This window comes from Oncorhynchus masou, unplaced genomic scaffold (assembly GCF_036934945.1).
Source record: "Oncorhynchus masou masou isolate Uvic2021 unplaced genomic scaffold, UVic_Omas_1.1 unplaced_scaffold_2795, whole genome shotgun sequence".
NCBI lineage: Eukaryota > Metazoa > Chordata > Actinopteri > Salmoniformes > Salmonidae > Oncorhynchus > Oncorhynchus masou.
In genome coordinates, this window is record NW_027009222.1 from 28338 (window position 1) to 50461 (window position 22124).

Genomic DNA, 22124 nt, shown 5'->3' on the forward strand with positions numbered 1-22124 from the left:
CAGGTCTTTAACAGCACTCTGGTGAACTTTGTGATACAAAACTCTCCTGGATTGACTTCACAGCGTTCCTTCTCCTCGTCAGTGAATAACCCCCAGCAGTAGAACACGAGGATGAGAGAGATCCAGGCATTTCACTGATTACGCGTGGGGTTTCCATGACTATGATGTTGGTCCCGTCCAGAACTCCATATTCTGACTGACACTGTGGTCACAGACACAGAGGAAGTCTCTACTGTGAAGACATTTCTCCCCAGTTTGGTGTTTCCTGTTGCACTCTTTCCTCCTACAGTCATACCCAACAGAACTATTCTAAGCTCACATCTTACTGTCCCACTGGGCAAAAAGAATGGTTGAATCAATGTTGTTTCAACATCATTTAAACCAAAAATATTCAATGTGATGACGTTGAATCAACGTGGAAAACTGACTGGATTTGCCAAAGGTCATCAACTTAAAGGGAAATGTGTTTTTTCCCCACCCAACTTCAACCTAAATTCAATGACAGGGTGAAATATTTGGTTGATTTCACATTAGTTTAAATCATAATTTACCTGCATGAACAACAGAGTGAAATGCATGAATCAAATGTAAACACAGTAAAAATGAGTGTCAGTAAGACTCTCTGAGCTACTGATACTCTGGACGACAAGGCCAGGGGCTTTCTGCCCAGAGAACATCAGAGACAATCTAAATGAGTGTCAGTAAGACTCTCTGAGCTACTGATACTCTGGACGAGGCCTGGGGCTTTCTGCCCAGAGAACATCAGAGACAATCTAAATGACTGTCAGTAAGACTCTCTGAGCTACTGATACTCTGGACGACAAGGCCTGGGGCTTTCTGCCCAGAGAACATCAGAGACAATCTAAATGAGTGTCAGTAAGACTCTCTGAGCTACTGATACTCTGGACGACAAGGCCTGGGGCTTTCTGCCCAGAGAACATCAGAGACAATCTAAATGACTGTCAGTAAGACTCTCTGAGCTACTGATACTCTGGACGACAAGGCCTGGGGCTTTCTGCCCAGAGAACATCAGAGACAATCTAAATGAGTGTCAGTAAGACTCTCTGAGCTACTGATACTCTGGACGACAAGCCAGGGGCTTTCTGCCCAGAGAACATCAGAGACACTCTCTGAGCTACTGATACTCTGGACGACAAGGCCAGGGGCTTTCTGCCCAGAGAACATCAGAGACACTCTCTGAGCTACTGATACTCTGGACGACAAGGCCTGGGGCTTTCTGCCCAGAGAACATCAGAGACAATCTAAATGAGTGTCAGTAAGACTCTCTGAGCTACTGATACTCTGGACGACAAGGCCAGGGGCTTTCTGCCCAGAGAACATCAGAGACACTCTCTGAGCTACTGATACTCTGGACGACAAGGCCAGGGGCTTTCTGCCCAGAGAACATCAGAGACACTCTCTGAGCTACTGATACTCTGGACGACAAGGCCAGGGGCTTTCTGCCCAAAGAACATCAGAGACAATCTAAATGAGTGTCAGTAAGACTCTCTGAGCTACTGATACTCTGGACGACAAGGCCTGGGGCTTTCTGCCCAGAGAACATCAGAGACAATCTAAATGAGTGTCAGTAAGACTCTCTGAGCTACTGATACTCTGGACGACAAGGCCTGGGGCTTTCTGCCCAGAGAACATCAGAGACAATCTAAATGAGTGTCAGTAAGACTCTCTGAGCTACTGATACTCTGGACGACAAGGCCTGGGGCTTTCTGCCCAGAGAACATCAGAGACAATCTAAATGAGTGTCAGTAAGACTCTCTGAGCTACTGATACTCTGGACGACAAGGCCTGGGGCTTTCTGCCCAGAGAACATCAGAGACAATCTAAATGAGTGTCAGTGAGACTCTCTGAGCTACTGATACTCTGGACGACAAGGCCAGGGGCTTTCTGCCCAGAGAACATCAGAGACAATCTAAATGAGTGTCAGTAAGACTCTCTGAGCTACTGATACTCTGACGACAAGGCCAGGGGCTTTCTGCCCAGAGAACATCAGAGACACTCTCTGAGCTACTGATACTCTGGACGACAAAGGGGCTTTCTGCCCAGAGAACATCAGAGACACTCTCTGAGCTACTGATACTCTGGACGACAAGGCCAGGGGCTTTCTGCCCAAAGAACATCAGAGACAATCTAAATGAGTGTCAGTAAGACTCTCTGAGCTACTGATACTCTGGACGACAAGGCCTGGGGCTTTCTGCCCAGAGAACATCAGAGACAATCTAAATGAGTGTCAGTAAGACTCTCTGAGCTACTGATACTCTGGACGACAAGGCCTGGGGCTTTCTGCCCAGAGAACATCAGAGACAATCTAAATGACTGTCAGTAAGACTCTCTAAGCTACTGATACTCTGGACGACAAGGCCAGGGGCTTTTGCCCAGAGAACATCAGAGACAATCTAAATGACTGTCAGTAAGACTCTCTGAGCTACTGATACTCTGGACGACAAGGCCTGGGGCTTTCTGCCCAGAGAACATCAGAGACAATCTAAATGACTGTCAGTAAGACTCTCTCTACTGATACTCTGGACGACAAGGCCAGGGCTTTCTGCCCAGAGAACATCAGAGACAATCTAAATGACTGTCAGTAAGACTCTCTGAGCTACTGATACTCTGGACGACAAGGCCTGGGGCTTTTGCCCAGAGAACATCAGAGACAATCTAAATGAGTGTCAGTAAGACTCTCTGAGCTACTGATACTCTGGACGACAAGGCCTGGGGCTTTCTGCCCAGAGAACATCAGAGACAATCTAAATGAGTGTCAGTAAGACTCTCTGAGCTACTGATACTCTGGACGACAAGGCCTGGGGCCTTCTGCCCAGAGAACATCAGAGACAATCTAAATGAGTGTCAGTAACACTCTCTGAGCTACAGATACTCTGGATGACAAGGCCAGGGGCTTTCTGCCCAGAGAACATCAGACAATCTAAATGAGTGTCAGTAAGACTCTCTGAGCTACTGATACTCTGGACGACAAGGCCTGGGGCTTTCTGCCCAGAGAACATCAGAGACAATCTAAATGAGTGTCAGTAAGACTCTGAGCTACTGATACTCTTGACGACAAGGCCAGGGGCTTTCTGCCCAGAGAACATCAGAGACAATCTAAATGAGTGTCAGTAAGACTCTCTGAGCTACTGATACTCTGGACGACAAGGCCTGGGGCTTTCTGCCCAGAGAACATCAGAGACAATCTAAATGAGTGTCAGTAAGACTCTCTGAGCTACTGATACTCTGGACGACAAGGCCTGGGGCTTTCTGCCCAGAGAACATCAGAGACAATCTAAATGAGTGTCAGTAAGACTCTCTGAGCTACTGATACTCTGGACGACAAGGCCTGGGGCTTTCTGCCCAGAGAACATCAGAGATAATCTAAATGAGTCCTATAAGTGATGACATTCATGAACCTGAAACCAGGAAAAGTCAAGACACCAAAAACAAAATGACAAGCTCATTCTGAGGGGCTTCTTACCTCAGCCTGTTCCCCTCTAATTACCTCAGTCTGTTCCCCTCTAATTACCTCAGTCTGTTCCCCTCTAATTACCTCAGTCTGTTCCCCTCTAATTACCTCAGTCTGTTCTCCTCTAATTACCTCAGTCTGTTCTCCTCTAATTACCTCAGTCTGTTCCCCTCTAATTACCTCAGTCTGTTCCCCTCTAATTACCTCAGTCTGTTCCCCTCTAATTACCTCAGTCTGTTCCCCTCTAATTACCTCAGTCTGTTCTCCTCTAATTACCTCAGTCTGTTCTCCTCTAATGACCTCAGTCTGTTCTCCTCTAATTACCTCAGTCTGTTCTCCTCTAATTACCTCAGTCTGTTCCCCTCTAATTACCTCAGTCTGTTCCCCTCTAATTACCTCAGTCTGTTCTCCTCTAATTACCTCAGTCTGTTCTCCTCTAATGACCTCAGTCTGTTCCCTCTAATTACCTCAGTCTGTTCCCCTCTAATTACCTCAGTCTGTTCTCCTCTAATTACCTCAGTCTGTTCTCCTCTAATTACCTCAGTCTGTTCTCCTCTAATTACCTCAGTCTGTTCTCCTCTAATTACCTCAGTCTGTTCCCCTCTAATGACCTCAGTCTGTTCCCCTCTAATTACCTCAGTCTGTTCTCCTCTAATTACCTCAGTCTGTTCTCCTCTAATTACCTCAGTCTGTTCTCCTCTAATGACCTCAGTCTGTTCTCCTCTAATGACCTCAGTCTGTTCTCCTCTAATTACCTCAGTCTGTTCCCCTCTAATGACCTCAGTCTGTTCTCCTCTAATGACCTCAGTCTGTTCTCCTCTAATGACCTCAGTCTGTTCCCCTCTAATGACCTCAGTCTGTTCTCCTCTAATGACCTCAGTCTGTTCCCCTCTAATGACCTCAGTCTGTTCTCCTCTAATTACCTCAGTCTGTTCCCCTCTAATGACCTCAGTCTGTTCCCTCTAATGACCTCAGTCTGTTCCCCTCTAATTACCTCAGTCTGTTCTCCTCTAATGACCTCAGTCTGTTCCCCTCTAATGACCTCAGTCTGCTCTCCTCTAATTACCTCAGTCTGTTCCCCTCTAATGACCTCAGTCTGTTCCCTCTAATTACCTCAGTCTGTTCTCCTCTAATTACCTCAGTCTGTTCCCCTCTAATTACCTCAGTCTGTTCTCCTCTAATTACCTCAGTCTGTTCTCCTCTAATGACCTCAGCCATACTGTGGTAGTCTTCTTTATTGTTTAGTGTAACAGAGGTGAAATCAAAACATTAGAAGTACAATCTAACGCTACTATATATATTGATTTAAAGCATTTATTTTGTTTTTTTAAGTCAGAATATTTGACTAAATTCTGGTAATCAACTATGACTCCTCCCGACAGCCCAGGAGTTGCAGCATTACTTCCTTTGTGTTCATTATCAACGTTTTAATTTCCCAGTAATTCCTTCCCTCCTGACATAAGCAAATATTTAATAACATTTACCTCGACAGTATGGTACGCAGGTGCTTCTATTTGTCCTGTTTCACACTTGTACAAGTGTGTGATTTGGAAATGTTTGTATATCTCCCTGAGACAGCCTGAAGAGCTGAGGTCGAAGCCAAGGTCAGCCATTATCAACGGAGTTACAGGAAGTGCCATGGAATGACCTCATCAATGAAACAGGTTTGGTTTACTTTGATACGTTGTCGTCTACTGAGAGAGTTAATTAAAAAAACAAAACGTCGCTTCAAGAAAAACAGGTCACCAAATGACTGAACAGATGTTATGGGACATCTTGTCCCAATGTAACTTATAGCAAGCAATATTGCAGCAATTTGCAATTGATTCCTGTTAGTCTTTAATATACCTCCTTAATCAATATAAGTAAAAAATATATATATATTCATTCGTAGTCCATTTAGTTTGCTCAGAACATAGCAGATTCATTCATCTACTTTTAGACAACTCTCAAGTTTAAAGTTCATGCAGTGCTGGCGTGTTCCGTAGTGCCCTTCAACTGCCCCGTTAGGCTACAAGGTCAAGGTCAAAGCAAAATGTCACATAGCTCATCCCTACAGCCAACCCTGCTAATCACACTAACCTGCTGGATACGTAAGACATGGCTCTGGTTTAGTAGCCAAAAGGGATCTCACCTTTTAAGCAGTGTGATTCTTCAGTTACATTGTAATCTCCTCCATCATTCCTTAAGAGCGTCCCTGAACCTGTCAGTGTTGTTTAAACCATCCCTTTTACGGCCTCCTCTTTCTGACCGGCCCTTATCACTCACCAACACGCTTATTGATCAGTTCTATTAAATCAGTTGGGCATGAATGACATAAGCATGGCACCACAGGAGGTTGGTGGCACCTTAATTGGGGAGGACGGGCTTGTGGTAATGGATAGAGCGGAACAGGTGGAACGGCATCAAACACGGTTTCCATGTGTTGGAATCCATTCCATTTACTCCGTTCCACCCGTCGTCATGGTACAACCTGTATACGGTTTCCATGTGTTGGAATCCATTCCATTTACTCTGTTCTACCCGTCGTCATGGTACAACCTGTATACGGTTTCCATGTGTTGGAATCCATTCCATTTACTCCGTTCCACCCGTCGTCATGGTACAACCTGTATACGGTTTCCATGTGTTGGAATCCATTCCATTTACTCTGTTCCACCCGTCGTCATGGTACCAACGGTTTCCATGTGTTGGAATCCATTCCATTTACTCCGTTCCACCCGTCGTCATGGTACAACCTGTATACGGTTTCCATGTGTTGGAATCCATTCCATTTACTCCGTTCCACCCGTCGTCATGGTACAACCTGTATACGGTTTCCATGTGTTGGAATCCATTCCATTTACTCTTTCCACCCGTCGTCATGGTACAACCTGTATACGGTTTCCATGTGTTGGAATCCATTCCATTTACTCCGTTCCACCCGTCGTCATGGTACAACCTGTATACGGTTTCCATGTGTTGGAATCCATTCCATTTACTCTGTTCCACCCGTCGTCATGGTACAACCTGTATACGGTTTCCATGTGTTGGAATCCATTCCATTTACTCCGTTCCACCCGTCGTCATGGTACAACCTGTATACGGTTTCCATGTGTTGGAATCCATTCCATTTACTCCGTTCCACCCGTCGTCATGGTACAACCTGTATACGGTTTCCATGTGTTGGAATCCATTCCATTTACTCCGTTCCACCCGTCGTCATGGTACAACCTGTATACGGTTTCCATGTGTTAGAATCCGTTCCACCCGTCGTCATGGTACAACCTGTTCTATACATCCTGATAATCATCACATCGAATTTATTTATAAAGCCCTTCTTCCATCAGCTGACATCTCAACGTGCTGTACAGAAACACAGCCTAAAACCCCAAACAGCAAGCAATGCAGGTGTAGAGGTGTAAGAATCGTCTTCAACAAAAGGCTTTCAGTCTCAACCGGGCCATTAATAGTAGATGCATGTTGTTTTTATACAAAGCATTTCGCTACACTCGCATTAACATCTGCTAACCATGTGTATGTGACAAATAAAATTTGATTTGAAGTTTCAATACAAAGACTGTTATACAACATGGAGGGCCGGTTTCCACAGATGAAGCCGAGCGCTAGGATAAAAACCTATGACACGGAGATTCTCCTGCTTTTAATTCCAGGACTTGGTAATCTGGGGAAACCGTCATAACGTTCACATCACACATCAGGTGAGAGTGGGACTGCATCACAGGGAAAACAGGTCAGCCCATTGAGGGTTCAATAACTGATGGAACAGTCAATGGAACAGCCTATTGAGGGTTCAATAACTGATAGAACAGTCAATGGAACAGCCTATTGAGGGTTCAATAACTGATGGAACAGTCAATGGAACAGCTATTGAGGGTTCAATAACTGATGGAACAGCCAATGGAACAGCCTATTGAGGGTTCAATAACTGATGGAACAGTCAATGGAACAGTCAATGGAACAGCCTATTGAGGGTTCAATAACTGATAGAACAGTCAATGGAACCGCCTATTGAGGGTTCAATAACTGATAGAACAGTCAATGGAACAGTCAATGGAACAGCCTATTGAGGGTTCAATAACTGATAGAACAGTCAATGGAACCGCCTATTGAGGGTTCAATAACTGATAGAACAGTCAATGGAACAGCCTATTGAGGGTTCAATAACTGATGGAACAGTCAATGGAACAGCCTATTGAGGGTTCAATAACTGATGGAACAGTCAATGGAACAGTCAATGGAACAGCCATTGAGGGTTCAATAACTGATAGAACAGTCAATGGAACCGCCTATTGAGGGTTCAATAACTTAGAACAGTCAATGGAACAGTCAATGGAACAGCCTATTGAGGGTTCAATAACTGATTCAATGGAACCGCCTATTGAGGGTTCAATAACTGATAGAACAGTCAATGGAACAGCCTATTGAGGGTTCAATAACTGATAGAACAGTCAATGCCTATTGAGGGTTCAATAACTGATAGAACAGCCAATGGAACAGCCTATTGAGGGTTCAATAACTGATGGAACAGTCAATGGAACAGCCTATTGAGGGTTCAATAACTGATGGAACAGTCAATGGAACAGCCTATTGAGGGTTCAATAACTGATGGAACAGCCAATGGAACAGCCTATTGAGGGTTCAATAACTGATGGAACAGTCAATGGAACAGCCTATTGAGGGTTCAATAACTGATGGAACAGTCAATGGAACAGCCTATTGAGGGTTCAATAACTGATGGAACAGCCAATGGAACAGCCTATTGATTGGGTTCAATAACTGATGGAACAGTCAATGGAACAGCCTATTGAGGGTTCAATAACTGATGGAACAGTCAATGGAACAGCCTATTGAGGGTTCAATAACTGATAGAACAGTCAATGGAACAGCCTATTGAGGGTTCAATAACTGATAGAACAGTCAATGGAACAGCCTATTGAGGGTTCAATAACTGATAGAACAGTCAATGGAACAGCCTATTGAGGGTTCAATAACTGATGGAACAGTCAATGGAACAGCCTATTGAGGGTTCAATAACTGATGGAACAGTCAATGGAACAGCCTATTGAGGGTTCAATAACTGATGGAACAGTCAATGGGACAGCCTATTGAGGGTTCAATAACTGATGGAACAGTCAATGGAACAGCCTATTGAGGGTTCAATAACTGATGGAACAGTCAATGGAACAGCCTATTGAGGGTACTGATGGAACAGTCAATGGAACAGCCTATTGAGGGTTCAATCCATAGGGAACAGTCAATGGAACAGCCTATTGAGGGTTCAATAACTGATAGAACAGTCAATGGAACAGCCTATTGAGGGTTTAACTGATAGAACAGTCAATGGAACAGCCTATTGAGGGTTCAATAACTGATAGAACAGTCAATGGTACTATTGAGGGTTCAATAACTGATAGAACAGTCAATGGAACAGCCTATTGAGGGTTCAATAACTGATAGAACAGTCAATGGAACAGCCTATTGAGGGTTCAATAACTGATAGAACAGCCAATGGAACAGCCTATTGAGGTTCAATAACTGATAGAACAGCCAATGGAACAGCCTATTGAGGGTTCAATAACTGATGGAACAGCCAATGGAACAGCCTATTGAGGGTTCAATAACTGATGGAACAGCCAATGGAACAGCCTATTGAGGGTTCAATAACTGATAGAACAGTCAATGGAACAGCCTATTGAGGGTTCAATAACTGATAGAACAGTCAATGGAACAGCCTATTGAGGGTTCAATAACTGATAGAACAGCCAATGGAACAGCCTATTGAGGGTTCAATAACTGATGGAACCATGGAACAGCCTATTGAGGGTTCAATAACTGATAGAACAGCCAATGGAACAGCCTATTGAGGGTTCAATAACTGATGGAACAGCCAATGGAACAGCTGAGGGTTCAATAATTGAGTTCAATAACTGATAGAACAGCCAATGGAACAGCCTATTGGTTCAATAAACAGCCTATTGAGGGTTCAATAACTGATGGAACAGTCAATGGAACAGCCTATTGAGGGTTCAATAACTGATGGAACAGTCAATGGAACAGCCTATTGAGGGTTCAATAACTGATAGAACATCAATGGAACAGCCTATTGAAGGTTCAATAACTGATAGAACAGCCAATGGAACAGCCTATTGAGGGTTCTTAACTGATGGAACCAATGGAACAGCCTATTGAGGGTTCATCTGGAACAGTCAATGGAACGCCTATTGAGGGTTCAATAACTGTGGAACAGCCAAACACTATTGAGGGTTCAATAACCTGGAACAGCCAATGGAACCCTATTGAGGGTTCAATGTGATGGAACAGTCAATGGAACAATTGATGGAACAGTCAATCATTGAGGTTCAATAACTGATGGAACAGCCAATGGAACAGCCTATTGAGGTGATGGAACAGCCAATGGAACAGTGAGGGTTCAATAACTGATAGAACAGTCAATGGAACAGCTATTGAGGGTTCAATAACTGATGGAACAGTAGCCTATGAGGTTCAATAACTGATAGAACAGCCAATGGAACAGCCTATTGAGGGTTCAATAACTTGGAACAGCCAATGGAACAAAGCATTTATGAGGGTTCAATAACTGATGGAACAGTCAATGGAACAGCCTACTGAGGGTTCAATAACTGATAGAACAGTCAATGGAACAATTGAGGGTTCAATAACTGATGGAACAGTCAATGGAACAGCCTATTGATTCAATAACTGATGGAACAGTCAATGGAACAGCCTATTGAGGGTTCAATAACTGATGGAACAGCCAATGGAACACTATTGAGGGTTCAATAACTGATTCAATGGAACAGCCTATTGAGGGTTCAATAACTGATGGAACAGTCAATGGAACAGCCTATTGAGGGTTCAATAACTGATGGAACAGTCAATGGAACAGCCTATTGAGGTTCAATAACTGATGGAACAGCCAATGGAACAGCCTATTGAGGGTTCAATAACTGATGGAACAGTCAATGGAACAGCCTATTGAGGGTTCAATAACTGATGGAACAGTCAATGGAACAGCCTATTGAGGGTTCAATAACTGAGGGATGGAACAGTCAATGGAACAGCCTATTGAGGTTCAATAACTGATAGAACAGTCAATGGAACAGCCTATTGAGGGTTCAATAACTGATAGAACAGTCAATGGAACAGCCTATTGAGGGTTCAATAACTGATGGAACAGTTCAATAACTGATGGAACAGCCTATTGAGGGTTCAATAACTGAACAGTCAATGGAACAGCCTATTGAGGGTTCAATAACTGATGAACAGTCAATGGAACAGCCATTGAGGGTTCAATAACTGATGGAACAGTCAATGGAACAGCCTATTGAGGGTTCAATAACTGATGGAACAGTCAATGGAACAGCCTATTGAGGGTTCAATAACTGATGGAACAGTCAATGGAACAATGGTTCAATAACTGATAGAACAGTCAATGGAACAGCTATTGAGGGTTCAATAACTGATAGAACACAATGGAACAGCCATTGAGGGTTCAATAACTGATGGAACAGTCAATGGAACAGCCTATTGAGGGTTCAATAACTGATGGAACAGTCAATGGAACAGCCTATTGAGGGTTCAATAACTGATGGAACAGTCAATGGAAACAGCTATTGAGGGTTCAATAACGATGATGGAAAGCCTATTGAGAGTTCAATAACTGATAGAACAGCCCATTGAGGGTTCAATAACTGATGGAACAGTCAATGGAACAGCCTATTGAGGGTTCAATAACTGATGGAACAGTCAATGGAACAGCCTATTGAGGGTTCAATAACTGATAGAACAGTCAATGGAACAGCCTATTGAGGGTTCAATAACTGATAGAACAGTCAATGGAACAGCCTATTGAGGTTCAATAACTGATTCAATAACTGATAGAACAGTCAATGGAACAGCCTATTGAGGGTTCAATAACTGATGGAACAGTCAATGGAACAGCCTATTGAGGGTTCAATAACTGATAGAACAGTCAATGGAACAGCCTATTGAGGGTTCAATAACTGATAGAACAGTCAATGGAACAGCCTATTGAGGGTTCAATAACTGATAGAACAGTCAATGGAACAGCCTATTGAGGGTTCAATAACTGATAGAACAGCCAATGGAACAGCCTATTGAGGGTTCAATAACTGATGGAACAGTCAATGGAACAGCCTATTGAGGTTCAATAACTGATTCAATGGAACAGCCTATTGAGGGTTCAATAACTGATGGAACAGCCAATGGAACAGCCCATTGAGGGTTCAATAACTGATGGAACAGCCAATGGAACAGCCCATTGAGGGTTCAATAACTGATGGAACAGCCAATGGAACAGCCCATTGAGGGTTCAATAACTGATGGAACAGCCAATGGAACAGCCCATTGAGGGTTCAATAACTGATGGAACAGTCAATGGAACAGCCTATTGAGGGTTCAATAACTGATGGAACAGTCAATGGAACAGCCTATTGAGGGTTCAATAACTGAAACAGCCAATGGAACAGCCTATTGAGGGTTCAATAACTGATGGAACAGTCAATGGAACAGCCTATTGAGGGTTCAATAACTGATAGAACAGTCAATGGAACAGCCTATTGAGGGTTCAATAACTGATAGAACAGTCAATGGAACAGCCTATTGAGGGTTCAATAACTGATGGAACAGTCAATGGAACAGCCTATTGAGGGTTCAATAACTGATGGAACAGTCAATGGAACAGCCTATTGAGGGTTCAATAACTGGAACAGCCTATTGAGGGTTCAATAACTGATGAACAGTCAATGGAACAGCCTATTGAGGTTCAATAACTGATAGAACAGTCAATGGAACAGCCTATTGAGGGTTCAATAACTGATGGAACAGTCAATGGAACAGCCTATTGAGGGTTCAATAACTGATGGAACAATTGAGGTTCAATAACTGATGGAACAGTCAATGGAACAGCCTATTGAGGGTTCAATAACTGATGAACAGTCAATGGAACAGCCTATTGAGGGTTCAATAACTGATAGAACAGTCAATGGAACAGCCTATTGAGGGTTCAATAACTGATGGAACAGTCAATGGAACAGCCTATTGAGGGTTCAATAACTGATAGAACAGCCTATTGAGGGTTCAATAACTGATGAACAGTCAATGGAACAGCCTACTGAGGGTTCAATAACTGATGGAACAGTCAATGGAACAGCCTATTGAGGTTCAATAACTGATAGAACAGTCAATGGAACAGCCTACTGAGGGTTCAATAACTGATAGAACAGTCAATGGAACAGCCTATTGAGGTTCAATAACTGATGGAACAGTCAATGGAACAGCCTATGAGGGTTCAATAACTAATGGAACAGTCAATGGAACAGCCTATTGAGGGTTCAATAACTGATGGAACAGTCAATGGAACAGCCTATTGAGGGTTCAATAACTGATGGAACAGCCTATTGAGGTTCAATAACTGATGGAACAGCCTATTGAGAGTTCAATAACTGATAGAACAGTCATTGGAACAGCCTATTGAGGGTTCAATAACTGATAGAACAGTCAATGGAACAGCCTATTGAGGGTTCAATAACTGATAGGTTCAATAACTGATAGAACAGTCAATGGAACAGCCTATTGTTCAATAACTGATAGAACAGTCAATGGAACAGCCTATTGAGGGTTCAATAACTGATAGAACAGTCAATGGAACAGCCTATTGAAGTTCAATAACTGATAGAACAGTCAATGGAAAGCCTATTGAGGGTTCAATAACTGATAGAACAGTCAATGGAACAGCCTATTGAGGGTTCAATAACTGATAGAACAGTCAATGGAACAGCCTATTGAGGGTTCAATAACTGATAGAACAGTCAATGGAACAGCCTATTGAGGGTTCAATAACTGATAGTCAATCTATTGAGGGTTCAATAACTGATAGAACAGTCAATGGAACAGCCTATTGAGGGTTCAATAACTGATAGAACAGTCAATGGAACATTTAGGGTTTCTGATAGAACAGTCAATGGAACAGCCTATATTCAATAACTGATAGAAGTCAATGGAACAGCCTATTGAAATATATTTAGAGTTCTGATGGGGCCAGACAATTTAACTATATTCAAGAGGCATTTATTTCTAAGTTATATTCTTCAGAATCAAAGTAAAAAAAATATGTATATACCAATCCCAGATTTCTCCTTTAAATCCTGCATAAACAAAGGCCAGTTTCCCAACTCAGGACACCTGAGAATCCTCTCACCTGGCTTCTGTCACCTACGTGGCTGCTTACCTGTTCTGCCTGCGGCTATGGAACCCTGACCTGTTTACCGGACGTGCTACCAGTCCCAGACCTGCTGTTTTCAACTCTCTAGAGACAACAGAAGTGGTAGAGATACTCTTAATCATCGGCTATGAAAAGCCAACTGACATTTACTCCTGAGGTGCTGACCTGTTGCACCCTCTGTGATTATTATTATTTGACCATGCTGGTCATTTATGAACATATGAACATCTTGGCCATGTTCTGTTATAATCTCCACCCGGCACAGCCAGAAGAGGACTGGCCACCCCTCATAGCCTGGTTCCTCTCTAGGTTTCTTTCTAGGTTTTGGCCTTTCTATGGAGTTTTTCCTAGCCACCGTGCTTCTACACCTGCATTGCTTGCTGTTTGGGGTTTTAGACTGGGTTTCTGTACAGCACTTTGAGATATCAGCTGATGTAAGAAGGGCTATATAAATACATTTGATTTGTACTGCTTTAAGGATCTGCTCCAGTTCTCTCAAGTTCCTACACTCAGAACACTGGGTCTACGTCCCAAATGACACCCTAGTCCCTATATAGTGCACTACTTTTGACCAGAGCCCTATTCCCTATATAGTGCACTACTTTAGACCAGAGCCCTATTCCCTATATAGTGCACTACTTTGACCAAGTCCTATTCTATATAGTGCACTACTTTTGACCAGAGCCCCTATATATTCCCTATATAGTGCACTACTTTTGACCAGAGCCCTATTCCCTATATAGTGCACTACTTTTGACCAGAGCCCTATTCCCTGTATAGTGCACTACTTTTGACCAGAGCCCTATTCCCTATATAGTGCACTACTTTTGACCAGAGCCATATTCTATATAGTGCACTACTTTTGACCAGAGCCCTATTCCTATATAGTGCACTACTTTTGACCAGAGCCCTATTCCCTATATAGTGCACTACTTTTGACCAGAGCCCTATTCCCTATATAGTGCTACTAGCCCTATTTTGACAGAGCCCTATTCCCTATATAGTGCACTACTTTTGACCAGAGCCCTATTCCTATATAGTGCACTACTTTTGACCAGAGCCCTGTTCCCTATATAGTGCTACTTTTGACCAGAGCCCTACTACTTTTGACCAGAGCCCTATTCCCTATATAGTGCACTACTTTTGACCAGAGCCCTATTCCCTGTATAGTGCACTACTTTTGACCAGAGCCCTATTCCCTGTATAGTGCACTACTTTTGACCAGAGCCCTATGGTCCCTAGTGCACTAGTTAGAGAATAGGGTGCCATTTGGGGTAACCCAAAGATTCCGCTCACCTGGTTTGTTGCTCACACCTGTGCCTCTTCAGGCCCCCACTCTGACTGTATCTCCTACAGCACTCTGTGCATTGGTACGGCTTCTCTCCTGTGTGGACAACCATGCACTTTACGAGACGCGAAGTGACGAAGCACTTGTCACACTCGGAGCATTTGTACGGTTTCTCCCCTGTGTGTTTCCTTCTAACGTGGTCTTTCAGTTGGCACCCCTGTTTGAACCTCTTCCCACAGTCCTGGCAAGAGAACGGCGTCTCCCCGGTGTGTTGTCGCCGGTGGATCATAAGGGTGTGCGGCCGGGCAAAGGTCATGGGACATTCTGGGCAGGACAGCGGGCGCTCGCCGGTGTGGCTCAGCCGATGATACTTGAGACTCATGTAACGGACGAAACTCTGGCCGCACTCCGGGCACACGTACGGTTTATACCCGCTGTGGGAAATCATGTGGCTCTTGAGTTGGGCGGAGATCTTAAAGCCTCGGCCGCACTGGGAGCAGACGTAGGGCCGCGCGTCGCTGTGGAAACGCATGTGGCGGGTCAGGTTGGATTTGAACGTGAAGGTTCTGCCGCACTGGAGGCAGGCGAAGGGGCGTTCCGCCTCGTGGATTGGTCGGTGCTCGACCAGACCGCCTTTCCTGGAGAAGGTTTTATGGCAAACCTCACAGGAGTACGGCCGGTACTGGGTGTGGATCCGGGAATGGATCTCCAGCGTGGTTTTGGAGAAGAACTTCTGGCCGCAGTCTGGACACGGGAACCGGCGGACCTTCTGGTTGCGAGGCCGCCATTCTGGCTCAGACCGCAACGCAGCCAGATTGAACAGCTGAACGGTAGCCGACCGCAGCCGCCTCCCTCCATCCTGGTGGTACAGGGGGGCATCCTCCGTCTTGATACCCAGCTGATGTGCATCTGTCCTGGGGTCGCTCTCTGTAGGTCCCCTGGTGTTACCCATCTCTGGGTCGTAGCTCTCTGGCTTCACTGAGTTCAACCAGTGTTCATCACTTCTTGTACCGATAGGCAGCTCGTCCATCTCTTGTTTCACCTGGTTTAGAATAAAGAGCTTTATTTTCCAAGAGGAAACAGTGGTGGTGGTATGATACATAAAGATATCTAGTAAAACATATACCTGCAACATTCACAGACATATATATATATATATATAGTAAACATACACTACCAGTCAATGTTTATTAGAACACCTACTTCAAGGGGTTTTCTTTATTTTTTACTATTTTCTTTGTATAATAATAGTGAAGACATCAAAACTATGAAATAACACATATGGAATCATGTAAGCAAAAAACAAATCAAAATATTTGAGATTTTTCAAATAGCCACTCTTTGCCTTGACAGCTTTGCACACTATTGCCATTCTCTCAACCAGCTTCACCTGGAATGCCTTTCCAACAGTCTAGAAGGAGTTCCCACATATGCTGGGCACTTGTTGGCTGCTTTTCCTTCACTATGCAGCCCGACTCATCCCAAACCATCTCAATTTGGTTGAGGTCGGGGGATTTTGGAGGCCAGGTCATCTGAGTCAGCACTCCATCAATCTCCTTCTTGGTAAAATAACCCTTACACAGCCTGAAGGTGTGTTGGGTCATTGTCCTGTTGAAAAACAAATTATAGTCCCACTAAGCGCAAACCAGATGTGAAGGCGTATCACTGCAGAATGCTGTGGTAGCCACGTTGTTTAAGTAAGTGTGCCTTGAATTCTACATAAATCACAGACAGTGTCACCAGCGAAGCACCCCCCACACCATAACACCACCTCCTCCAGGCTTCACGGTGGGAAATACACATGTTCACCCACACTGCATCTCACAAAGACACTGCGGTTGGAACCAAAACTCTCCAATTTGGACTCCAGACCAAAGGACACATTTCCACTGATCTAATGTCCATTGCTCGTGTTTCTTGGTCCAATCAAGTCTCTTCTTCTTGTTGGTGTCCTTTAGTAGTGGTTTCTTTGCAGCAATATCGACAATGAAGGCCTGATTCACACAGTCTCCTCTTAACAGTTGATGTTGAGATGTGACTGTTACTTGAACTTTGAAGCATTTATTTGGGCTGCAATTTGAGGCTGGTAACTCTTATGAACTTATCCTCTGCAGCAGATTTAACTCAGGTTTTTGCGACTACACTTGAAGAAACATTCAAAGTTCTTGAAATGTTCCACATTGACTGACCTTCACGTCTTAAAGTAATGGACTGTTGTTTCTCTTTGCTTATTTGAGCTGTTCTTGCCATAATATGAACTTGGTCTTTTACCAAATAGGGCTGTCTTCTGTATACCCCCCCCTTTGCCACAACACAACTGATTGGCTCAAACGCATTGATGAACGAAATTCCACAAATGTAACTTTTAACAAGGCACACCTGCTAATTGAAATGCACTCCGGGTGACTACCTCATGAAGCTGGTTGAGAGAATGCCAAGTGTGTGCAAAGCTGTCATCAAGGCAACGGGTGGCTACTTGAAGAATCTCAAATATATTTTGCTTTGTGGTTACTTTTGGTTACTACATGATTCCATATGTTTATTTAATAGCTTTGATGTCTTCACTATTCTCCTACAATGTAGAAAATAGTAAAAATAAAGAAAAACCTTGAATGAGTCGGTGTTCTAAAGCTTTTGACCGGCAGTGTATAGCTGCAACATTCACACAGACAGATATCTAGTAAACATATAGCTGCAACATTTACACAGACAGATATCTAGTAAACATATAGCTGCAACATTCACACAGACAGATATCTAGTAAACATATAGCTGCAACATTCACACATACAGATAACATTAAGCTGCAACATTCACACACAGATATCTAGTAAACATATAGCTTAACATTCACACAGACAGAAATCTAGTAAACATATAGCTGCAACATTCACACAGACAGATATCTAGTAAACATATAGCTTAACATTCACACAGACAGATATCTAGTAAACATATAGCTGCAACATTCACACAGACAGATATCTAGTAAACATATAGCTTAACATTCACACAGACAGATATCTAGTAAACATATAGCTGCAACATTCACACAGACAGAAATCTAGTAAATATATAGCTGTAACATTCACACAGACAGATATCTAGTAAACATATAGCTGCAACATTCACACAGACAGATATCTAGTAAACATATATAACATTCACACAGACAGATATCTAGTAAACATATTGCTGTAACATTCACACAGACAGATATCTAGTAAACATATAGCTGTAACATTCACACAGACAGATACAAATGCTATACAATATATCAATTAAATATTAATTTAAAAGTCAGAATTTTAAACCTACCTCTTGTTTTACCTCGTCAGGCCTCAAGATGGCGCTGGAGATTTGTAGACTTATCTTGGGTTTGTTTTTGCTTCCCTTGGGGCGACCCCACCACTTAGGGGCCGATGATACCTGGCTAGAAACACTTTCACTGTCAGCAGAGTTGTTTCCTTTTCCTGTGGATTGTTTTCTTCCTCTGGTGGTGGAGTTGTTCTTCTTCGTTGGTTTTCTGCCTGGTTTGTTATTGTTCTTCTGAGCAGCGAGAGACAGTTGATCCTTCGTTAGTCTGTGGAGTCTCACGATAGCAGCCATTTTGAGATGATTCAGGTTGCTATGCAGTGAATCTCCTCCTCTATTTTGAGTTGATGTAAGGCGCGTTCCTCTCTGCTCAGAAGTTGCTGACGCCTGACCTCAGAACGCCTGGATATGTATTTTAAGTTTCAACTAACCACATCATGTTATAGCAATGGTTGATGAAAAAACATCTGAGTAGGGGAACATTACCCCTAGTCTCAATCTGGGCAGAGAAACATGTTCTGTTAAACTGATGTCTCAGGATCTTGTAGCTCTAGGATGGAACCGTGTGGGGGATGTCTTGTCCTCTCCTTTAAAGACAGAGCTGGTCATCATTCTAGGGTCTTATAGCTCTAGGATGGAACCCTGTGTGGGATGTCTTGTCCTCTCCTTTAAAGACAGAGCTGGTCATCATTCTAGGGTCTTATAGCTCTAGGCTGGAACCGTGTGGGGGATGTCTTGTCCTCTCCTTTAAAGACAGAGCTGGTCATCATTCTAGGGTCTTGTAGCTCTAGGCTGGAACCATGTGGGGGATGTCTTGTCCTCTCTAAAGACAGAGCTGGTCTTTAAAATGGACAGATTCAATGGAGAGAGAAAGTAAATAAGAATACTAGAATTGAGAAAATTAAGCCTACATAGTAAGATTTAAGAATATAAATTAGACTCAATCAAATTAACTAATAATAAGGAATCCAATAGCATTATCTCTCCAAAGTAGATATATTAAATCAACTATTATTGGTGAGAAAGACCCCCTGACTGGTTTTTAAACCTTTCACATCATTAACCTAAAAATCTATGAAATCATTATAGGACAAATAGATCTTCATTGTGAAATTCAACACTACATATTGCTGCAAGAGAGGTCTCTTTTAAAGATTAAAAAAACGTCTACCAAATGTATTATGTTGGTGCAAAACGAAGCAGTACCTTAGTTACTTTTGGATGAATAATGCATTGATTACATACTGACAATTAACTCGACAGATACTTAAAGCGAAGTTTATTTGATAGCTTGCATTGTGAAAGCTATAGCTACTGTAGTTATTCAGTTGATTGGCTGATTTATGATGTTTGGTCAGCTTGCTCTGGTCTAATCGCGCAAAGACAACGAGTTGCTCCTAAATAGAGTTACACGCACTGGACCAGAGCTAAGCTAAACATCAGCTGGACCAGGTAGCTAAACATCAGCTGGCCCAGAGGCAGAGCTAAACATCAGCTAGCTAGTTACTACTGCAAGAGACATCAAATAGCCCTACCTGCAGGGACAGAAGGCAACAATCTGAGGCGGGCATGGGTGTTCAAGAGTCGGTTTAATGAGAAGCCAGTACAGTTATCAGGAAATAGTGCAATCCCAGTTTTTAAACACATTTGCATTCAAAGATAAACAATAACGCATGAATCCACAGCTCAAAGGAAGTAGTGACTGGTTCTGGTGATTTTTGTTCGACGTCCACATTCTCAATGCTGCCACCTAGCGGATCGGATGAATCAGACATACCGTCCCATTTCCAAGTATGCTCTATAAGAGATAAAGATAGATCTACCCTAATTCTTATGGGTTGCTTATAATCATCTGTACGTGTGCTGTCAGGTGAAATAACTATCTGTTCGTAAATCCACATGGTAAAACACGTATCTACTGTTTGAAGAGACAGTATAGATTTGCTTTTCATTCATTTTAAATAATTTAATTTGGTCCTTAAAATTATACGCTAATTCAGATTTAAAAAAATAAATAATGATTTTTTTTCCCATCATTTTGATAGAATTATTTTTTACGGAGTTGGTCCGGTAGCAGTAGCAGCAGCTGCCCGGTCCAACACTGGCACTCTGTTGTCACGGCACCAGGATGGCGTTTCCCTGCACCCCGACCCTGGCCAGTGTTACCAGGACCCAGACTCAACACTGACACTATGGAGGGGTTTTGATTTAACAGTGAGGGACGACTTCCCGAACACAGATTAAACCCTAGCTAGTCCTATAGGCTAATAACCAACAGTTCTCTTGCTCTTTAGACCAGGACTTGGATAGTTCACCCACATTACATTCTTCAGTCTATGGACAAGCTCTGACAGCAACAGATGCTTTGGTGTTGTTTACCTGGTCACTGTTTCAAAAGCGCTTTAGCATTTTTCGACGAATCAATGCACGTCAATGGTACCTAAGCATTTTCACTTCATGTCAATTCACCTGTAAGTAACTTCATTGAGCTACACAATACATTTGTAGATGCTTTTAGGATGATTTGGAAATGAAGAGCAAAAAAGACCCACTATAGCCTTTCTCACTTTGTGCATTTGTCATGTTTCTCTCCCGCATGGACGACCATGTGTACTTTTGGTTAGTTGGAACATGAAGGCAGGCACCCTTTCAGGTTGATTACTAACTCATAGAAGTCGAATGGAGATGGCCCTTAAATGGTGTTGCCTATGCTGTCACAGAAGCCAGTGTGTCCAGAGCCGACAACAGACAATGGACCTGATCGGACAGCTCAGAGCTTCTCTCTTTTCTGTCCATAAAAACAAATGGATTGGTGGAAGAGGCAGGGCAGGAGCAAGGAGGGTGTGGTGAAGCAAGGCATCTTTGAGGGCTAAATGCCCGGAGGTTTTTTATCAGAACAGGCATAGATTAGTTTCACCTTTTTTATTTTCCTGACATGAGTTTTTGTGTTTAAATCAGCTTTATTCAAATCATATCTCACAACTGTGCGGGGAAGAGGGGGTGGGGGCGCTAAGAGAGTGCATTCCGTATCAACTTTCACACTACACTTTCACACACACACACACCTTCCACCTCTCTTCATTGTTACTGTTGGTTGAGGACCTTCCACCTCTCTTCATTGTTACTGTTGGTTGAGGACCTTCCACCTCTCTTCATTGTTACTGTTGGTTGAGGACCTTCCACCTCTCTCCATTGTTACTGTTGTTGAGGACCTTCCACCTCTCTTCATTGTTACTGTTGGTTGAGGACCTTCCACCTCTCTCCATTGTTACTGTTGAGTTGAGACCTTCCACCTCTCTCCATTGTTACTGTTGTTGAGGGCCTTCCACCTCTCTCCATTGTTACTGTTGGTTGAGGACCTTCCACTCTCTCTCCATTGTTACTGTTGAGGACCTTCCACCTCTCTTCTGTTGGTTGGTTGAGGACCTTCCACCTCTCTCCATTGTTACTGTTGGTTGAGGACCTTCCACTTCTCTCATTGTTACTGTTGGTTGAGGACCTTCCACCTCTCTCCATTGTTACTGTTGGTTGAGGACCTTCCACCTCTCTTCATTGTTACTGTTGGTTGAGGACCTTCCACCTCTCTTCATTGTTACTATTGGTTGAGGACCTTCCACCTCTCTCCATTGTTACTGTTGGTTGAGGACTTTCCATCTCTCTTCATTGTTACTGTTGGTTGAGGAGGACCTTCACCTCTCTCCATTGTTACTGTTGGTTGAGGGCCTTCCACCTCTCTTCATTGTTACTGTTGCTTGAGGACCTTCCACCTCTCTTCATTGTTA

At 43.2% G+C, this 22124-nt stretch overlaps 1 protein-coding gene across 1 annotated transcript; it reads right to left on the bottom strand.

Annotated features, from left to right (window-relative positions):
• Positions 1-15031: 15031 nt before the first annotated feature.
• On the bottom strand, positions 15032-18648 carry LOC135533913 (zinc finger protein 501-like). The gene is made up of 2 exons (XM_064961109.1): positions 18346-18648; positions 15032-16069 (listed from the first exon to the last, which is right to left on the bottom strand). Exons 1-2 carry the CDS (start codon positions 18634-18636, stop codon positions 15032-15034), a joined length of 1329 nt encoding a protein of 442 aa, XP_064817181.1. The 5' UTR covers positions 18637-18648.
• Positions 18649-22124: the final 3476 nt, after the last annotated feature.

What these genes read in the sequence shown, in the direction of transcription:
- LOC135533913 (XM_064961109.1), bottom strand. Translation starts at nt 18,636, where the DNA reads ATGGCTGCTATCGTGAGACTCCACAGACTAACGAAGGATCAACTGTCT. An exon ending in CTGACGAGGTAAAACAAGAG is followed by an intron (nt 16,070 to 18,345) that starts GTAGGTTTAAAA and finishes ATTCTAAACCAG; the next exon opens with GTGAAACAAGAGATGGACGA.